This window comes from Apteryx mantelli, chromosome 3, assembly GCF_036417845.1.
Source record: "Apteryx mantelli isolate bAptMan1 chromosome 3, bAptMan1.hap1, whole genome shotgun sequence".
Taxonomy (NCBI): domain Eukaryota; kingdom Metazoa; phylum Chordata; class Aves; order Apterygiformes; family Apterygidae; genus Apteryx; species Apteryx mantelli.
The window spans coordinates 100,725,356-100,744,960 of NC_089980.1; the positions used below are offsets into that span (position 1 = coordinate 100,725,356).

The following is a 19,605-nucleotide window of genomic DNA, read 5'->3' on the forward strand; positions in this document are numbered from 1 at the left end:
AAATCTGTGATAGACTGTTTTGCATATATGAAGCTCACACCCTATGAATACTGAAGTTATTCATAACTTTGTACTCTTGTGTAAGCCTTAGTAAAAAGGCCTCGGGCCTTTACTTTACAAATACTGGGAGTATGTTCTCATATGAATAGTCAGGTGTATTTTAGTAGAGTTTGATATGTGATCTGCTTGCTCAGAACAAATTAACCTGTGATAGGTACATTGGTCTGTGAAGTAGTTGGAAATGAAAACCATTATGTAGACTAAGTATTTTTCTTTCTTAAAAAAAAAAAAATACCTCTCTACCCTGCCTCAAGAACTACTACAACGTATAATGAAGACACTTGGAATGTAGTCTGCATCTTACAATATTTGAATAAATTTGTGTTATTTAAAAAAATACATTTGGCTGAGAATTTAGCTGGCTGCTTTCTGCCATGTTTTTCCCACAAAAATCTGAATTTATGTCATCTACTTCAAGGCTCTTCTAAGAAATCTCACTATTGCCAACTCAAAGGACTAAGATTACTTTAAAGGACTAAGATTACCTTAATCACGGTTTAGATAACAAATTGCTCTAAAATTAAGATGTGCAAATTTGCTTATCTGTTTGAAGCTTTGCAGATCACATTTTCAAATAACTGTCTGCAATCACAAAAGCATTAGGTGTTGTGACTTTCCACAGAAAGTTAACACTTAGCATTGCAAAAGACCATTTCTTTCAGAAGCTGAAGCTTCTTTCCTTGGTGTCCTCAGTTATAAACCATCAACCGTCTCTTAGGTATGGTGAGGGTGGTGCTGCCAGGAGAAGCATGCAGTGGTGACAGCTCTCACAAGCTGTGACAGGCACTCAGGGGGTGTTTGGGCAGGCTTATATAGGGGCCCTGCTCGATAGGGGACCTGCTGAGGGGTGGGAAGCATCAGCCCAAGCAGCAAATGCTGGTGCTCGGCAACCATTGGCAATGAGGGCAGTGTTGGGGGCAGGAGCGGTCAGCGCGAGGGCATTCGTGAGAGGGGTGAACATCGACTGGGAAGCATTTGGGTGGGCTTGTAATCTGGCAAGAAAGGGCCAACAGCAGTGGTGGGGGGCGGCGGGGCAGGTGGCGAGGCAGAGTGTGGGTGGTGGGCCTGGGTGCTGCTGGGCTGCTCCTCGCGGTGGGTGCTTGCAGTCTGCGCAGCGGTTTCAGGCTCTGCTTCTACCACTTCTGGGATCTTTGGACCCAGGCTGCTGCTGGGGAGGGCTAACTTCTGCCTTGGGTGTCTGAGTCCCTCCGTGACTGCCGGGCAGGGCTAGGAAGCTGCGGAGGGCAGGGCGGGAGCCACGGGGGGGCAGACGCGTGAGGAAAGAGACGCGTCTGTAAGACGCGAGGGGAAGCTGCTTCCCCCTGCGGCCAGCCGGCAGCGAGCAGGCGCCCGGAGAGGCTGTGCCGCCCCCGCCGTGGGGGCTCCCGGCGCCTCGGGCGGCCTCGGCGCGGCCCCGGCGGCGCCCAGCTGTAGGCGGCGCTGCGGCGGGCGGCCGCCCCCGCGCTGCGCCGCCCCGCGGCCGTTGGGGGCGTTTCCCTGCCCGCGCGGCCGTTGCCCGCCGCGGCATGGCGGCGGCGCTGCTGCTGGAGGTGCGGCGGAGGACGCAGAGCGCGCTGCTGGTTATCCGGTACTGCGGGGTGCTGCCTGCCCGGCCCCGCTAGGGCCGAGCGGGGCGGAGCGGGGCCGGGGCTGCCCGCAGGCGCCGCCGCCGCTGGGGGAGGCGCAGTGCGCGGCGCCGGGGCCCCCTAAAATGGGGGAAAAGCAGGTTATGTGCCTGCGCATCCCCCGCTCTTGTGCGCCTGGGAGCAGCCCGCGTTGCGGTGCAAAGGGCGCTCGCTGAGAGCAGCGGCCCGCTGCCCTTGGTGTCTGCACCCCCGCGGCCCCGGGCGGGCGGCGGGGCGCTGCGGGCTGCCCGGGCCGCGTTCGGGCCTGCCGCCTGCGCGCTTCGTCTTTGTCTCGCCTGGCGGCTTTGCTGCGTGTGTTTACCTAGCGTTACTTGGGAATGCAGTTGTTTGAAGTTGTGCCTAGCAATACGCTACCTTGATTTTTTTTTTTTCCTGAAAATGCATCAAGCTCTGCTCTTGGAAACATATGAGTGAGTTACTGGATTGAGGGAGTAAATGACCTGTGTTAAATGTATACACGTTTGGGCACCAGTAACCGTGTACTGTGAATGATGCATTAATACTTGTTTTAAATCTGTAATCATTTCTCTATGCTCTCACTCAACACAGTGCTGCATGAGCCACGATACAACTTATGTATCTTAAAGCTAAAGTTATTCTGGATGATTTTGGTCCGTATGACTAAGCCAATGCTGTATGTATGAAATAACAACTCATGGTGACAGTTGCTCTCTGAAGTAAACCTGTATTTTACATTTCTAGGGAAGCAAACCTCGGGAGCTTACCGGTGGATATTTCCATAACGTCGGCCTCGCTGGAAGTGCGAAGCAGGGAGGCCTGCGCGGCGGCGACGCTCCCGGCAGAGGTCAGGGTCGCCCCGTCCTCCTGCCGCGGGCTGCAGTACCTTCCTGGCGATGGGCTGCACCTGAGGCTGCAGGTGCAGGCAGGCCCAGATGCGAGTAAGGCTGAATCAGAGCTGGCACTGTGTTTTGTTTTAACGCTATCTAGTAAACTCCTCTGAGGCAAAGAAAATCTAGTCTGTTGTTTAAAAAAGGCTACTTTGATTAGGGCAGTCTGAAACATCAATACTTTAATTGTTGTGTAAAGAGAGACTTCAAAATTTACATTCTGCGGTGAAGAAAACAACTGGAGTTTATGGTGTGCATTAGGCATATACTCTTACTTTTTCTGAAAGGTTCTTTCTAGCTTTGAATTGAAAATTTAAACAGGAGCTGATTTGTGCTGCTCCTAATCAAATTCAGCAGTCATCCGTTTTAGCAAGCAAAGCTGAAAGAATGACATGAAAGGGAAACACCACTGCTGAATAAAAGTGTTCTGTGTAGGAGTTGGAGAATTGCTTTTGATGCTTTCCCATGCTTTTCCATAGGATTTCAAACTTTTTTCCCCTCCTGTTTCATGTTTGGTATAACCTTAACATTGGATAGCCTTTTATGTTAATCTTAAATATTTTATATTGATATGGAAAACTAGTCATCTTTTACATTCTGGAACCTTTTGAAGTACTTTTCATTTGTGAGTGCAGCCTAAATCTTAAATTCTGAAAGCCTGTGCTGAGAATATACTATTCTTATGTTTGAGGAAGTGGACAATGCCAAACCTGCTCATATGTAGAGCTAGGCTGACAGGTCTATTTTTCTTCCACCTAATGTTTTTTCAATGTTTTGTAGAGGTTTCTCCAGTTCCTTTTTTAATTGGGAAAAGTTGTCCTGAGCTGGCTTTTGTGAGACTGTTTTTACTTTGATGGCCTGTAGAGGGTACTGTTTGCTTTCTTTTCCTTGAGTGGCACCACAGTGGCTGTTTTTCTTACCTGGCTGAAAATTTAAGACTAGAAGACTAGTGCTCCTTTTTTTTCCTTCTGTTTCTTTCCTTTTCTTCTCTTTTTCCCGTCTATTCTGTGTTATATATTAGGATATACCATCATGGTGCAGAGATGCCGATTAGCAGAGCTATCATTACAAAAGACTAGTGTTGAATTTGAGTTTAGGCAGTCCTGTGACGATTTTAGTAGCCCCTTCAGTTGGGGGGATTTGCATTATTAAAGTAATTATTCACATATACAATTCCTATTCAGCAGTACTGGGCTTGAGATGGAAGTGGCAATTTTTTCCTGATTGTAGCTGCTTGTTTCTGCAAGTAAATAAGGCTGTGTTTAAAATCTTGGCATTTTGCTTTGCTAGATTCTTATCTTTTTTGGTTTGAGGTATTTGAAAGGATTTTTGTGTGCAAATGGGAGAAAATTTTGCACAACTGCAAAGTTTAATGTGTCCTCTTCTGTCTGTAGAATTAGTTTCTACTTTGAGTGAAAGCCTGAAACCCCAGAAGAGTTACGTCTTTTACTGCCAGTCCTGTGGTGACATCATAAGAAAAGAGTGGTAAGTACTGCAGTGTCTTGTACATAGAGCAACAAGTGCCATAGTGATTGCTCTTTGTGTTATTTTGTGTGCTTAGAAGGCTAAAACATATTTATTTTAGAAATAATAGATGAGCATACTTTTGAAGCACACAGATGGCTAAAATCAAAACTTCTTGAAACAGTTTTTCAGTATTTATTCGTTTACTTCTTGATGTTATTCTAGCTGGAAAGCAGAAGTAGCTTACAAAGAGAGTTTGATACAGTGGTTAGAGCATTGCTCTGGAAGTTGGGAAATCTAGATTTTTTTTCTGGTTCCCTGCCATGAGGGAGGCATTTCCTTTTGTGGCTGTTTCTCCCATGTGTAAAATGAAGGTGATGTTTCTTTTGCTCTTTTCTGCCTTGCAGTCTATGGCTTTTCATTCATACAGCAACTTTTTGCACTGATCTTATTAGCTTCTTTTTTGCTGTACAAACAAAAAGCTGTAATATTTTGGACTGGAAATACTGCAAATAAAATGTTCAAGTCAGACATTTGGGGGTTTTATGATTTTAAAAATACTTGTAGTCCATTAGTATCTTTAACATAATCTTTGTTATGTTGAAGGGAATAAAACTGAAAAATTGAGCCTAAACTTCTTTCTCCTCTGTAGTTCAGGGATTCTTCTCAGGTCTGCTCAGTCACCCATAAATTCTCCTCAGTCAGCATGCTGTAGTCACAGAATGGCTGGTCAGAAAGGGGATGTTGACAACAACTTTCTTCTATCTGTTAAGCAAAGCCAACTTCTGGACAGTTCAGGGATATTGGATTTGGGAAGTACAGGAGCTGTATCTTAACTGTGTGACTCAGCCTTATCTCTATTCCTCACTAAGTTTACAGATCGCATGAAAATTTTAATACAAAACTGCCGCACTTCCTAGCTGTTGTGATGAGCATTTTTGACTGTTTCAGTTAGATATATATAAATTTTTAGAGTGTTAAGTGGTGTTAAGGAGTTTTTCTCCCGATTTTGGTGACAGCACACTTGCAGCCTTTTATGATCTGTGTCACTCCTAATACTCAAAACGATAATACCAATGTAGTATAGTCTTTAGACTTCTGTTACTTTCTTGTCATCCATACGGATTTATGACTCGCTTGAATGTAAATGAATGATGACTTACTAGCTCTCTGTTATGAAATGTCTCATCAGGATGTCTTGCAGTAACTTTTGATATATTTGTAGAATAATGAAAACTTCTAGTTTCTAGTAAATAATATTTGCTTTCGAAAGATATTGGACCTCTTGGATTTATATTTTTCCGAGCAGGCATTTTCCTAAATTTCAGTGCACCAAATTCATGTGCACAGAGGCTTCATTTTTTGGCTCTGCAGTCTACAGTGTGACACAGTTGGAACTTATGTGAAAGGAAAAAGAAAGCATGTTAATTGCTTACTACTTGGCATTTCTCCTTGCAGGGGATCTCTGAACCCCTTGGGTGTTATCACTAAAAAAAATACTGGCTGAGATAAGAGTAGAAGAATGGAGCTGCCAGTGTATCCAGCACCTTCCATTCCATCAGTGTGGTGTTTTCAAAAGAAAGACAGTGGCATGGTCAGTACTTTTAGAAACAACAGCGTTCTTGTGTTGGTCCACAGGTAGGATCCTAGAGATAGGGATTATGCTAATGACAGTATAGGTGATGGGATAGACGGGAAGTTGTATAATGTGTGAGGAAAACTTAATAAAGTATGAATTACTTGGAGAGGGTCTGTAATAAGAACAATCTAAGGGCTAGGAAATGATGCCTTTGAGGAAAAGGATTGAAACAAGTGGGATTTTCTTTAAAGAAGACAAGAGTGGAGGAGGCATAAAAGTCTTTCAATATGTAAGAAGTTGCTGCAAAGGTGGTGATAATGGCCTTCTATCCAAGCAAGAAGAATTTTGCTTAAAAATGAAAACAACGTCATTCTGATACTGTTTTACTGTTAGAGATTGCTTAGGAAGGCTGTGGAATCTCTACCATTGCAGGTTTTTAAGACTAGGTTAGAGAAATATGTCAGGAATGGTTTAAGTGTAAGTGGTCCTGCCTTGAGGCAGGGAAATGGACTAGATGAGTGTTTTCAGCTCTGTTTTCTGTGATTCTTAATACATTTTCTGAGATTCACTGGTTTAGTCCGTTTCCTTCCATGACATTAATAGCTCTTAAGCAGTTAGTTATGCTCTCTGTTTCTTTCACATTAGAGAAGGTTTTTTTTTTTTTTTTTTTCCTTCCATGATTTAAATGCTGCAAAGAACTTGGGTTACTTTCTTTTACTCTTTCCAGTTATGCTGCCTAAGTGTAGCTTATACATAAAATATTTCTTTAAGGCTTTATTTCTGTCATGCAGAAGTTATTGGAGGGCTGAATGTCATGCAAATTAATTTCCATGAATTGACTATTAAGAAGTAACCCTTTTCGTTAGTCCAAAACCCCAGAATTGTTACTGCATAAGTATTCTGTGGAAAAACTGATTGCAGAGGAAGTCTTCTAATTACACTTCTGATACAGAAATCGCTTCAAGCATGACAATTACTGTTAAGCCAGGCTTTTCATGTTCTTGTAATAAATAAATAAGACTACTGTTAAAGGAATCCAGCTGGGTATTTTTTCTTCCTGCTTTTCTCTGATGGAGCAAAAAGGGTCATATATTTAAAAGTCTGTCCACTCTATTTTCAGTTTGGGGGATTTTTCAATAGATAGGATGAAATTTCTGGGTTCTTGGATATTAGTAAATAATGCTGCTGAGGACTCATATTCTTAATCCAGCCTTAAAAGGATCTCTGTGGTCAAATCTGTAGCTTAGCTGGGAATTCCACCTAAGAATTAGAACCTTATGGCAGGTCTTTTCTAGGCTATTGCCTGACTTTTGACTTGTTGAAATTAAGCTAGTCATCTAGGCCCTTTAGGATCTGTCTGGAGACAAGAGAGCTGTTTCCAGAGGGAGATTCAGCCTGACTATATTAGACACTTTCAGAAGGTGAAGGTGTCTCTTCAGTGTCTCATCCTAAAGTAATTGTCAGTCTCTCTCTGACTGTGAAGTTAGCCTAGATGTCTGTCTTAAAGTAGAAATCCAGCTGCTATTAGGGGCTAGTTAGGAGAGGTGAGTCCCATTATTAGCTAGGTTTTATCATTATGTTTAGTAGCCTTAACGAGTGAGCACCCAGTAAGCTGCTTTTTTTATTATTATTATTTTCCTGGAAAACTAAACTTGTATTGGTGTTATGTTTTTCCAATTCTAAAGACAGGTTGTGATCCAGAATATGGCTTCCCACCTATGGATGGTCAACACCTAAAGTATAGTGGAAATGCTGTATTTTCTGTATAGCTTAGATATAGGAGCCTATTTAGGAACTTCCTACTGGATATATAGCAACTGCTATTGTTTGGCAAAAATTCAAGATCTTGCTGCAATCCAAAGAGGTACTGTAGGCTCTGAAGGTAAAGGAAGGGTGACATAAAGAAACTGGATAGTATTGGCCGGCAGCTTAAGGTGATCACTGTCTTTTTTTGTCCTGTATGTAACACTTGAAAAAATACTACTAAGCACTACCAGCTTTTTGTTCCTATCGTGGAGAGTAGCACATGGGAAGGGACTTTTTTTCAGTGTGAGTCCAGGCACTGGAACTAATTGTACAAAGCTGTGAAGAATAACCAGTCTTTAGGCCAATGCCAGAATTAAGGGTCTACCATAGCAGAATCATGATAATTTCTCAGACAACATATAAGTCTGCAGAGAGTGAAGACAATAATAGGTAGTGCCAAGAGGTGATCTTACTAGTAACAGTAGCTGGTTGAGAAGACCAGTTATTTTTAACTACTTCCAACTTTCATCTGCAGATGGGGCAAGCACAGTTCAAAATGTATTGTCGATCTAGAAAGAAGGAAGCTTCTGTAAAAGATTTTACTTTCACCCAACAATACAGAAGGCACAAGAAACTACAGTGCGAAGAACTGGCATTTTCAGAAAATAACCATCTGTGAACTGCAAGAAATGCAGGCTCTCTGACTGTTGGTTCAGTGGTTGTGTGATTATTTGCAAAGTAGCAGCATAAGCAAAGTTGCATTTGCAAGTTTTGAATAAGGAGTGTAATCAAGAAACTGTTTGTAAAGGTTTTGGGCAACAGCAGGAGAAATAGAGGAACAACAGGAAAACATCCAAGGAAACTAGGAAGATAGCAGAGAGGCAGCAACACTCTAATGATCAGTTTATCTAGAAAATTATGTGAGTGCACACAGTTAAAGCCATTGTTTATTGTTTTGGTGAAGGTGCAGAAATTCTTCCCAGTGCTATAGCTTTTTAGAAAACAGATTAAAACAAACTTAAGTATGTGAACAAGATCCTGGAACCACAGAATGGTTACAGGAACTCCAGGCAGGTAAATACTGACCATTGATTCATTATAATGAACAGAGTTGTATTTATATAGCCATATGTATATATTTTAGCTTTCAGAGTGTATTTTACAATTTAAAACAGCAGGTCCAAGCCCCTGGCTTATAGAAACCATCTGACACCGTGGTAACCAAAGAAAACAAGTTTAAAAAAAAAAAAAACAGATGAAGAAAGTGAAATATGGTATTGCCCACAGCAGCTTCCTTACTTCATACAGGAGTAGGGGATTTGGGGGGTTTTTGTATGTGACTTTTGAAAGTTGAATCTGAATCTAAATTAAGATTCCATTAGCCAATGTTGTGTGTATGTGTGTTTTTGTTTTGTTTTTTAATGAAGCTATACTGTAGCATTTTTGCCAGGATTTAACTTTGTTTCAAAGTCTGATCATCTCATTTTGAGGGGCTTCAAAAGACATATTCTCCCTTGCAATGACAGCAGTCTGTTGATGTTTCTGTTGTTTTTGTAAAGTTTGCCTGTGCCAAATATCCATACAAGTAGTAATAATAAAAATAATTGCAAAATGTCCATTTTTATGCTTTTCACGACTGAGTGAATCTGTTTTGTTTTTATCATTTGATTCACTTCATGAGGGAGTTATGCCAAGTTCTACTATATAATCATTGGAGATTCACCCTCGGGAAATGCTTCATCACAATCTTGGCAGGAAACACTCTGCCATTTCTTTGTCAGAATTCATCCAAAGAAAGTTGACTTTCAGTCAGCCTTTGACTGAAAAGAGTCAAGTACTTCCTTTTAGAGAAAATGCTGTATTTCTTGTAAGGAGTCCAGGCCCTCTGTTAGTGTCTTAGAAAAGCATATGATATATTGAAATATTTTTTTCCTCTTTCCTCTTAGGAAATTTCTCAGAGTTCTTCCTCTACCAAGTGAAAACTGGAGTGCTTTAGTTGAAGAGTGGTGTTGCCACCCCAACCCCTTTGTCAGAAGCACGTTGCACCCTCAGAAAGATGACTGTTTTCTTGGAGACACTTTTTTTCTGTTGAATTTGGGAAATGAGTTACATGTGCCAGGGTCTCCCTTGTGCTCTTCAGAGACTGGACATCACACTTCTCAGAGTGGCTCCACCTTGGTAAAGTATTTTGTTTTAACAATTCTTAAGCAAGTATATTTAGAATTTTTTTTCCCCCATGTAAAGCATTTCTTTGTCACTGGCTTATTTAACTTACATGTATTACACAGGTGTTTTAAAGGTCATATAGAATTGTTGACAGTATCTGTCTTCAGTTGCATAGAAGCCAGAAAATATTCTAAACTATGATTTACTTTTTCTAAAGAATGCACCATGGTCTTGATACTGATCTACCTATGGAAGAAGAATCTCTCCCTATAAACAGAATTAGAAATCATTTAATCATACAGTTCTAAAACCAGATATTTCCTTCCCCAAAAGTCCTGATGAAGGACAATGTTAATTAAAATAGTAACCGTAATGGGTTAGGTGTTTGTCCAAGGATAATGGAACCAAGAGCAAGGGAAACTGGAGTAACAATGCTTTTTCATTTCAAAGTATGACTGGATATGTAACTATAAGTACCGTCAAAAGGAGTGTTCTTTTTCCCTTTTTTCCCCTTTTTAGCTTTAGAAAGAGTTGTAAAAATCAGAATGTGATATGGGTTCGATTGTGTCTCTTAAACTCTTAGAATAAAACAAAGGAGGTAACTAGTTTGATTGCTCTCTGCCTAGTGAAAGGGACCTGCCACCCTGGGTTGTAAACTTTTCATGTTGACTTCCCTGAAGTGTTCTAGGGAGGACCTGAATCCATCAGCTGAGTCATTAGGAGGGTGGCTGTCTTTCAGCCTGGACACATCAGAGTCTGTTACTATTGTGCAGGAGAAAAACATGTTTGTAGAGATACTGATGGGTGGTGGGATAAAACTTATGAGGAGAGAAAATGCACTGCTTTCCCTTCTTGGAAATCTAACACTGGTACAAAAATCTGGACAACAATTGCTTCTTTTTCCGCCAAAAGAAAATCCAGGAACTGATCTTAGTTCACCAAATCTTGTGTTTCCATAAAGCATTTTCTGTTAATGTGCTGCTTGTCTATATTTGTGCTGGCAAAGTTTGGGCCTACAGGTGCTATCTTTTCTTCCAATACCAATATTAAACCTAATTATTGAAGTCCTTCAGTAATTGTGGAAACAATTGCTGCCTTAGCCATATGGGTCTGTAACAACTGATTACTTGCTATGCACAGATTCCCAACACACAACTTTTGGTCCGTTGGCAAGTAACACCAGAGGTTCCTGATATTTGTCCACTGCTGCAATTTATCATCATTGGTCATTTGTATTATCCCAAACTAAATGACAAGGATTGTAGCATTTCAGCTGCTGGTCGTGTGATGTGTACCAGGGACCCATCTGTTTCGGGAACAGTTCTGTCCTAATATCTATAGCTGCAAGTCTTGCAGCTATGGTCTCTTTGGTTTCTTGTTCCATTATTCTTTGAAGAGCAGAACTTGGGGAGAGGCAAAGAAGAATCGATATCCCAAAGGGATATCTGTTTGGGAGAAACAGATTAATCTGGATTAACTCTATGAAATCTGGAGGTATTTCTTCTAAGTATTCATAATAAAGAGGCTAAGCAGAAGCCACTGAGTTTCCAAAATGACAATGCTTTTTGCATTGGTCCCAAAACTGAATTATCTCACATCTCTGTAGTCTTGGAAGAGATCATAGAACAGTGGGAACAAAGATGGGAAGAGGTATAGTGTATGAAGTTCATGTTGCAATACAAGGAGAGGGGAGCGGTCTGTCCAATACACTTGGTAAATCAATCAGAGAGAGTGTTAGCTGGAGAAGGGTTGCTTTTGAGGCAGAAACTTGATAAAAAGATGTTACTGAGATGTGGGTCAAGCCAGGATAACAGTAGAATTTTTGAATGAGGGAGGAGGCTATTCTCTGTGAGAGGCCCACAGTAGTTGTTCAGTATGATGAATTTTCATGTTTGCTTCCTTAAACTTGCCTTGAAGTTAAGATTACTTTCCTTGTTTGTGTCAAATCCTTTTTCTTCCTGCGTCTTTCACACTTGCACTGAATTCTAATTTCTGTGTTTGCGTATTTCCAGCATCACTCAATTGCTACGCAAATGAGCAAAACTAAGATCAAGCAGAAACTGGACTAATAAGGAAAAAAACCCTTATACTGAAACAGAAGATTATTCTATAATATGAGAGTAATAGAAAGTTACAAGCAAGACAGATTGCTATTGGCATAAATGTTCTCATTTTAGAGAATATTCTTGCAGTTTGCCCCAGTATGAAAGTTCGTTTTTAATTACATCTCAGTTCTTTGGAAAGTGTTTGCCTATGACCAAAATAGTATCAGGAATGTACCAGAGATGCTTAAACAATCTTTTCCAACCTCCTGAGGGACCTAGACTGCATCCTTCCACTGCAAACATTTCTCACATCTATTAGTCTTCCAGTGTAACATAGTTTTTAAATGTCACATGGTCTTGCAGCATCCTAATAGTATCTCTTGGGGAAAATATTTTCCCTGACACCATATCAACGATCTTTAGGAGCAGAAACAGAAGAATATTAGGTTGGTGATCCACTTCCATCTGCAGATTGCCAGCAGCTGCAAGTTGTCAAATAGATATATTGATTTAATTGGTCTAGCTAAAATAATTGTCTTCTCTGTTGAAGCATGATACAATGAGTTTGCAGTGGTTTTTAGGTACTGTACTGCACAATTCTCAGCACCTGTAATTGTAGTCAGAAAGCAACATTCAAGTGGTAGCTTTCAAAGAAGTACTGTATACTTGTACTGTGCAGCATTTGTACCAATCTCAGATATTGGGTATCACAAAGACCAGTCTCCATATCCTTGCTCTTCACATTAAGCAAATGGTTATACTGTATATGTCTATGGGAGTAGCAGGGTGGGAACTGGGGAAGGGGATAACTGTGTATATGTGAAATATGTTTTTGTCCGTGCTCTTATCTCCAAAACAAGGGGGCTGTACTTCCAGTTTAGTTTGTCCATTCTCTGAAGCATCAGAAGAGGCTGTAGGGCCCTCCCTGGAGCTTTTAGTTGATGTTTCCTCGTTTGTGAGGAGGGGAAGGATACCATCACAATCTTTCTAACTTGCGAGAAGGAGCACAGAGTCAGGACTTTCTGATCATAAGCTCAGATTCCACCTAGGTCACTTACAGGTTTTTTGGAGCTAGACTGCTGCTTTCTCTTCATTTTATTACTTGCATAGTACAGATCAGGGAACTTTGTTAGGTATTTCCAGCATCAAATCCATCATTTCTGTTTGAGCTATAACACGTCTTTTAGAAAGATGTCCAATATTGATTTAATACTTCAAATGATGGGAACTTTATCACATTCCTTGGTAAGCTGTTTCAGTGGTAAATCATCCTGACTCTTAAAAAATGTGTCTGTCTTTCATGCAGAGTTTGAGTCATCCCAGAATTCATCAGTTGGATATTATTGCATCACTTTTTGTTAGCTTAAAGAATTCACCTGGGATCTGGAGAAAGACTCTTTGTTGTCTTCTTATTAGATTAAAAAATTAAGAATGGCAATTCTGTCTCCCTTTTCTTCTCTAAGGTATATTTTCTCGACTCTGTTTTCTTAGCCATTTTCCAAACTTTTTTCAAATTTTTAACGTCCTTTAAAGATACAGTTTTGCGGTAATCATCTCACTAATTCTGAATGCAAAAGTCATATTCTCTGTTTATCCTTGCCTACTATTCAGTTGTTTGTGCATTCAGAGATTGTATTTGCCCTTCATTCTATAGGCTCTCATTAGTAACTCCTGTTTGGTTAGCTACCAATGTCTCAATTCTTTTCACTTTCCCTGTTTTCCATGATATATTCCTTTATTTTGTCATCACTGACTATTTCTTTTGTTCCTGAATATATGATCTGGCATTTGGCTATATTTTAGTGCATGCGGTTAGACTAAGCATACATTAGCCTAGTGATCCAGACTTGAGTGTATGACTCATCTGTCTCCCTTGTTTACTGCTCCTCTATCATTATGACAGTAAGTACTTGGACTTTTCCATAGAGTAACTGAAAAAATTGGCCAAACCTGTGTATTTGACTTGGCTATACTCTTTCATCACGGGTCTAATCACAGACCAGATGTCCTTTGAGGCCCACAAATTAGAATCAACCAAATAACGCTGTGTTATTTGACATTGACAAGTGTAACTATGCTTGGAAATCTGCATAATCTGAAAGTCCTTGATTCGTGTTCTGAAGACAACCGGTGATGTGGAGATACGCTTTTCATCTAACAAAGTAAGTTTTGTGGTATCTGGCATAGGTAAGACTATTGCATTTACTTCATGAAGCTCAGAAACATCTTTAAAGTAGCTTTAATTGTGATTTTTTTTTTTCTTTTGTGGGGTAGCATGGCAGGCAACAGGGCACCATTTTGTGTTCTGGACACCAGTCACATATAGTTGTTTCCCATTACATATATTTTAAAATTTAAACACTGAGGAGTATGATCATTGTGATGAATGAAGACTGTGCTCCCTGAGAAGCACATGTGTATTCACTCCAGTTAGAATCAGTGGGAACAGTGGCCATCTCTTACAATGGTTACTGAAAAAGGTAAATGCAAAAAATTCCCCCCCCAAACAAGTCTAATTTATGCTAAATTTAGATATTATTTTTGTAGGCATGTGCTGCATTATGATTTGATAGTGACTTGCTTTGATTTTACCAAATCTGTCAATATTTTTTTAACTACATGTGGGTAACTTTATGCACTGTACCCCAAATGAACAATTTTAAAGCTGATTGTACAAAGATCACAAATAGAAATCTAATTTAGGTGTCTTTTCATTACATTTCCAGGATTTCCAGCTCCAGAAGGGTTTACTAACTCAGAACATCATTGCATTTCTATACACACACTGCTTCCAGACCAGAGCTACACCTGTAATGTAGCTACATTAGCTGTAATGTGCTACACCCAGGCTGATAGTCCCACATATAATAATCCCATAGTTCTGGAGTTATACTCTGTATTAAAGTAAGAGTTGTGCTTACTTGTGTCTTTATGCTAATACTGAATTTAAATCTGAGTGCTGAAATTAATACACTTTGTTAGGTCAGATCACAGTTCATTCAGCCCCAAATGAAACCTTTCTCAATGGGCAGTAATAGATGCTCCTAGGAAGGTGCGTAGGAGCAAGGCATGTATTGAGTGATGTTTCTGCCAGTGTAGAGACTTCTTGAACTGGGATGTTTTATGTGTTTAGTAAGTGCCCCCCCCCCCCCCCAATTTCCGAAGACTTTTTGAACCTGCAGTGAGTACCAAACTGTTATGCATATTGTGAAAAGACCCTGCCTTTTGTTTGATTAAACACAAGTTAATAATTTGATTGCATGAGTTGTAAGAGTAAATAATTGTTCCCTGTTCTGCTTTTCCTTAACATTTGTGATTCTGTACATCTCAGTAATACCCCCTCCACTTTCTGTATTTCAAGCTTTTTCCTTTTATGTTTAGTTTTTCCACATGAGGAAACTGTTCTGAAACTTATTTATTCTTACTCTTTGTCTGTAGCTTTTTCTGTTTCTACTTGAATGGAGGGAGTGGGGTTGTTCAAGAACTGAACCACCATGTCTTTCTGGAGTATTGTAGTATGTTGTGTTCCTTAGCCCTTTCCTAGTAGTTCTAAATACTCTGTGGACCTTTTCTGCTCTCTGCTGATCTAGTATTTTTTAAAACCTCTCCACAGTGACTAGAACTCTTTACTGACTGATGGTAGTTGCACTACAGTGTAATAATTTGTATGTATAGTTAGGAATATTTCTTATGTGTATTATTTTGCCCTTACCAAAACTGATTTTCTTCTGTCATTTTATCACCCAGTCTCTCAGTGTTTTGAGATTCTCCTGTTACCTATTACAGGTTGTGCTGCACGGTCAGTATGTATTTCCAGATTTTAAAACTAATATGAAACTTGCAAGCAAGTCAAAAGTGTAGAGGGCTTAAATAGTCAATGCAAATCTCTGTGTATGTAAACATAAAAAGAACAGAATAAAGTATGAAGTTCAATATATACTCTGGAGACTGTGTTAAAATTATGCATTCCTTGTTCAGAGTGGCTGAATGACATTTAAATGACATTTCTCTGTCCTACAGAAATCAAGGGAAAATACCAGAGTAATCTGTAAGCGCTGCAAGACAATGCTGGGAGAAACAGTATCATCAGGTATGGGATATACAAACCAAACTAGACTTGACTGCCTCAGCCACTGAGCACTGGAGGTTTAAAAAAAAAAAAAAAAAATCTGTAGGAAAATAATTTATGAGTAAGATATAGAGCTGATTGCTGTGTATTTGTCTCATTCCTTTCTGGAATGGATGAGATTGTTGTTTGCACTGTCAACTTAAAAGTGACTTACTGCAGGAGCTTTCCTCATCCTTGTTTCTGTGGCATGTTTGGCTATTTCCAAAGCTTTGGAAGACCAGCAGCATAATTCCAGTTTATTAGGAATTCCAATAAAAGAGGTGATCTGAGAAATTACAGGTAGTTTAGCATGGTGTCAGTCATACAGAATAACTGAAAGGTTAAAACAGGACTTGATCGACAAAGAACTAGAAGCTAAAGATATAATAGCAGCCAGCCTGGTTTCATGTAAAGTAAACCTTGTCAAAGAAGCATCTCTCATTGATGAGAGAAGTTATCTCATTATCATGCAATGATGAGATTGAGATTATTGATTTAAAAGCTGTCATATTGAATCTGAAGTGGTTTAGAGATGAGTCTGATGGTTTTTAAAATGCAGTTATTAACAGGAGAGTATCAGTGATAAGACTTATTAGCAGGGTTCTTGCTTTCGTTTTCCCTCTGCTCCACTGCATCAGTGTGAGGTCTAGTTCAGTTCAGAGATCTGGAGAATATAAAATCTTTGCAGAAAATTCAAAGCCTGTTTAAGAAATAAATCATGAGGAGGCAGAAGACAGTTACAGAAGATTCTGATTGTCCTGCAAAAGGGTTTGAGCAATACAGGCTTTAATAAAACCGGATTTAAGGTAAGGCCTTTGAAAGCCAAGTAAGGTGTTTGGAAGACAATAGCTAGAAAAGAGCTTTACTGGTCATCATGAATACATGCCTTAATCTAAGCTTTCACACAGTTGTAGCAAGAGCAGTTGATGTGATCACTGGATATGGGAAAAGGGAAATACTGTGTAGAAGCAGGGATTTGATCTGAATTCTGTACATAGCTAAAGTTAGGTGGCATGTCCAGGTCTTGTGACCATGTTTCATGACTACTGTAGGACCATTAGAGAAAGTTCAAAGAACAGACACAAATGAACCAGAAATGTATGGTGTGAGTTTTGACAGAAACATCTCTGTGGAAAAGAGACTAGTGAGCAGACTTGACTATAATGCTTTGGTAGTTTCTTATGAGCAAAAATATCAGTGCCTGGAAATTGAAGTTGGATCAGGGCGGTGTAGCCATGAAGGCCAGGTTTTGTAGGTTATTCCTCCCTCAACTCTATCTCCATATACTTGCACTCTTTTTTTGTGCGAAATCTCACCTTCTATCCCTCTACAAGCAATTCATCTCCTCCTCAATTCCCAATGCCCTTGCAGCAGCACCACTAATTCCTCAAGGTAACAGCTGGAGAGCTAGCATGAGTGAACTAGCTGCTGCTGCTGCTTTTCCTCCTTTCTCCCAGGACTAGGCACAGCATGGAGCAGACTAAAATTAAACCTTAAGGTGAAACATAATTTCCTTGCGGTGAGGATAATTAAAAAGTGAAATACTTGGCTGGAGAAGGGGTAGGTTTGCCAGACCTTTGGAATCTTTAGAACAGTATTAGGTGTTTTTCTGAAAAGCTTGCCTTCATCTAGTTTGTGTGTGGACAGAGATCAGCTGAGGCAATCCCTTCAACCCTTAAAATTTATGAAATTAATCTTTCCTGTTGTCCGCATGTTAAGGCTTAGTGGAATGAACTTATTATTCTGTATACTTAATCTGTTGTACTGCTTGCTTTCTGGTTAGGCTGTGTTTGTAGCATAGACCCAGAGCTTCAATATGATTGCCTTTGACTTGAATTTATTGATAGGGATTAAATTGTGAACTCAAGCACTTGCACTTAGTTTTTAAAGGCTGTCTTAGTGGAGCTTTTTGGGAACATTTACATTGAAACTTGGAATGTACACTTTGTATATTAGTGTTTAGTTAGTGCAATTTTTGGAAAAGTTCCCTTCTGCTCTTTGAGCAAAGAGGAAAATTAGTCCTCTGTGTGTGCTGTTATTAAAACTGTCTCTTGTGATTCACTGCAGAATTACTGAGCAGCAGAGGATACTAAAATACTTATGTAAGCTATGCTGATTTCAGTGCTTTAGGAAAGTTCTTTCAATTCATCTTTCAGGTTTGGCTTGACAATAACACATAATGGGCAAAAGTTAATTGGCACCAGCAAACATTTTAATACATGAAATGTTTCAGTCCAAGTGTTTTGGATCTTGCTTACTTTGTTTCAAGATGATTGTTCCTCGTGTTAAACAAGGATCAATACAAATGACAAACTGCTGATCATGTAATTAGCTCAGAGCAGTTTTCTTCTGGCAACGAATGCTTTCTATTACCAGTTGCCCAGGATCTCCTCCCACAAACCAAAACAGGAACTTGACCATCTGCTGCATCTCTTTAACTGAGTGCTGAACAAAAGTTTAATTAGTATGGTGATACAGTGACTTAGTCTACTCTAAAAAGTCTGTTGTACTTTGTACTACAAAAGTCTTGCTGTACTTTAAAAATCTAATGTTTATGTCATTTTAGAAACCACTAAGTATTATGTCACTGAGGTGATTATTCGACCATCTGAGGAAGGTTTCAGCACAATATCAAGGTAAAAAGAAAAAAAGAAATAGGATTATTCAGGCTTAGATTTCAGAAGGAATCTAGAAATACGGTAAAAATTAATTTTTTGAATAATTAAGTATAATAAAATACTATTAAGCTTTATGTAGTTATCACAGAATTACAAATTGCAAATGTCTGAATTCACTCATGTTGTATAATCTTGTTTGCTTGTGTGTGTATGTGGATATAACATGGAAAGAGATTACAAATCACTTGTTGCAAAGATTCTCAGTATTCAGACAATAAGCTGAAAAAGAGTTATTTATTTTGAGTTGTTTAAATTTTGATGACTTCTGGTGACTAATTATGCAAGTGGAAGGTTACACTACTTATGTAAAGCTTGAAACTTTTTAATCGGAAGTGGGTTTTATGAATTTTGAAGTATTCTAGTTTGAAGTTGTGACTAAGCTGAAACAACTTTTTCTAGCTGTCTTGTATCATGTACTATGCATTTGTTACAGTTCTTTCCTTTTGCAAACTGTATTTGAGATATGTGCCATCATTCTGAACCTTGTTGTGTCCATATGTAAAATACAACAGGGAAAAGCTGTTTCTCCACATTTGACATTTGGTGTTGGTCAAAATAAAGGATTTGGGGCAGTTTAGACTGCTGATCTATTCAGACTTCCTGTTGGAGGAAAGGGGAAGTGCTTTGGTTTGGAAGCAGACAAAGAAGAAAGCTCTAGCTCTATAAAAATGATTGTAGTGTGTGGTGGAATTGACAATATGGTGTTGCTCAAATACTTATGCTCGATCAGCATGGATGACTTTGCCCATGTAGTTGTTATCAAAACATATAATGTGGTTTATTCTTCAACAGGTCTCAGTTCGTACAGAGCATGATAGCTCAGTGTCTTGTGGAATTTTCCTCTGCTAAAAGCACATTTAGGTTCAGCATAAAAGGGGATGATGGAAAAGTCTATATCTTGGTAAGCTTTTATTTTGAAGAAATGTAACCTATGAATCCCAACTCCTAAAATGTATTATTTGTGCTATGCCTGATTGTGTAGATAATAAAGTTAATAACCTAAATTCTTTTGTCTAAACAGTTCTGAAGAGTTCGTTTCAAGTAAGAAACTTCTTCCCCATTTTTAAATCTAAGTAGATGTACATGCAGAAATCTTTTCTATTTGTACAGTAATGAAATTACTACGTAAGTGCCGTAAGCAGCACAGAAACAGTGTTTTCTACTCAAATAATGCTGAAGGATTAAGGTTTTGGCTTGTATAATATAGGTCACAGCTTCTTGTTTGAGTGCCTCTTATCTGTAATCACTGAAGTCCATCAAATTGT

General features: G+C 39.5%; 1 protein-coding gene across 3 annotated transcripts in view; it reads left to right on the plus strand.

The window, feature by feature from the left end:
- The first annotated feature begins 1,562 nt into the window (after nucleotides 1–1,562).
- Nucleotides 1,563–19,605, plus strand: part of UBE3D (ubiquitin protein ligase E3D) — an 85,992-nt gene continuing 67,949 nt past the window's right edge. For all 3 annotated transcript variants that reach the window (XR_010883801.1, XM_067294057.1, XM_067294058.1), the window contains exons 1-7: nucleotides 1,563–1,648; nucleotides 2,409–2,605; nucleotides 3,949–4,039; nucleotides 9,290–9,521; nucleotides 15,575–15,644; nucleotides 18,229–18,298; nucleotides 19,133–19,241. Coding sequence is in view for 2 of the 3 variants with exons in the window: in XM_067294057.1 (XP_067150158.1) it covers nucleotides 1,587–1,648; nucleotides 2,409–2,605; nucleotides 3,949–4,039; nucleotides 9,290–9,521; nucleotides 15,575–15,644; nucleotides 18,229–18,298; nucleotides 19,133–19,241 (831 nt within the window). In the remaining variant the exon portion in view is untranslated. The remainder of the gene's footprint in view (nucleotides 1,649–2,408; nucleotides 2,606–3,948; nucleotides 4,040–9,289; nucleotides 9,522–15,574; nucleotides 15,645–18,228; nucleotides 18,299–19,132; nucleotides 19,242–19,605) is intronic.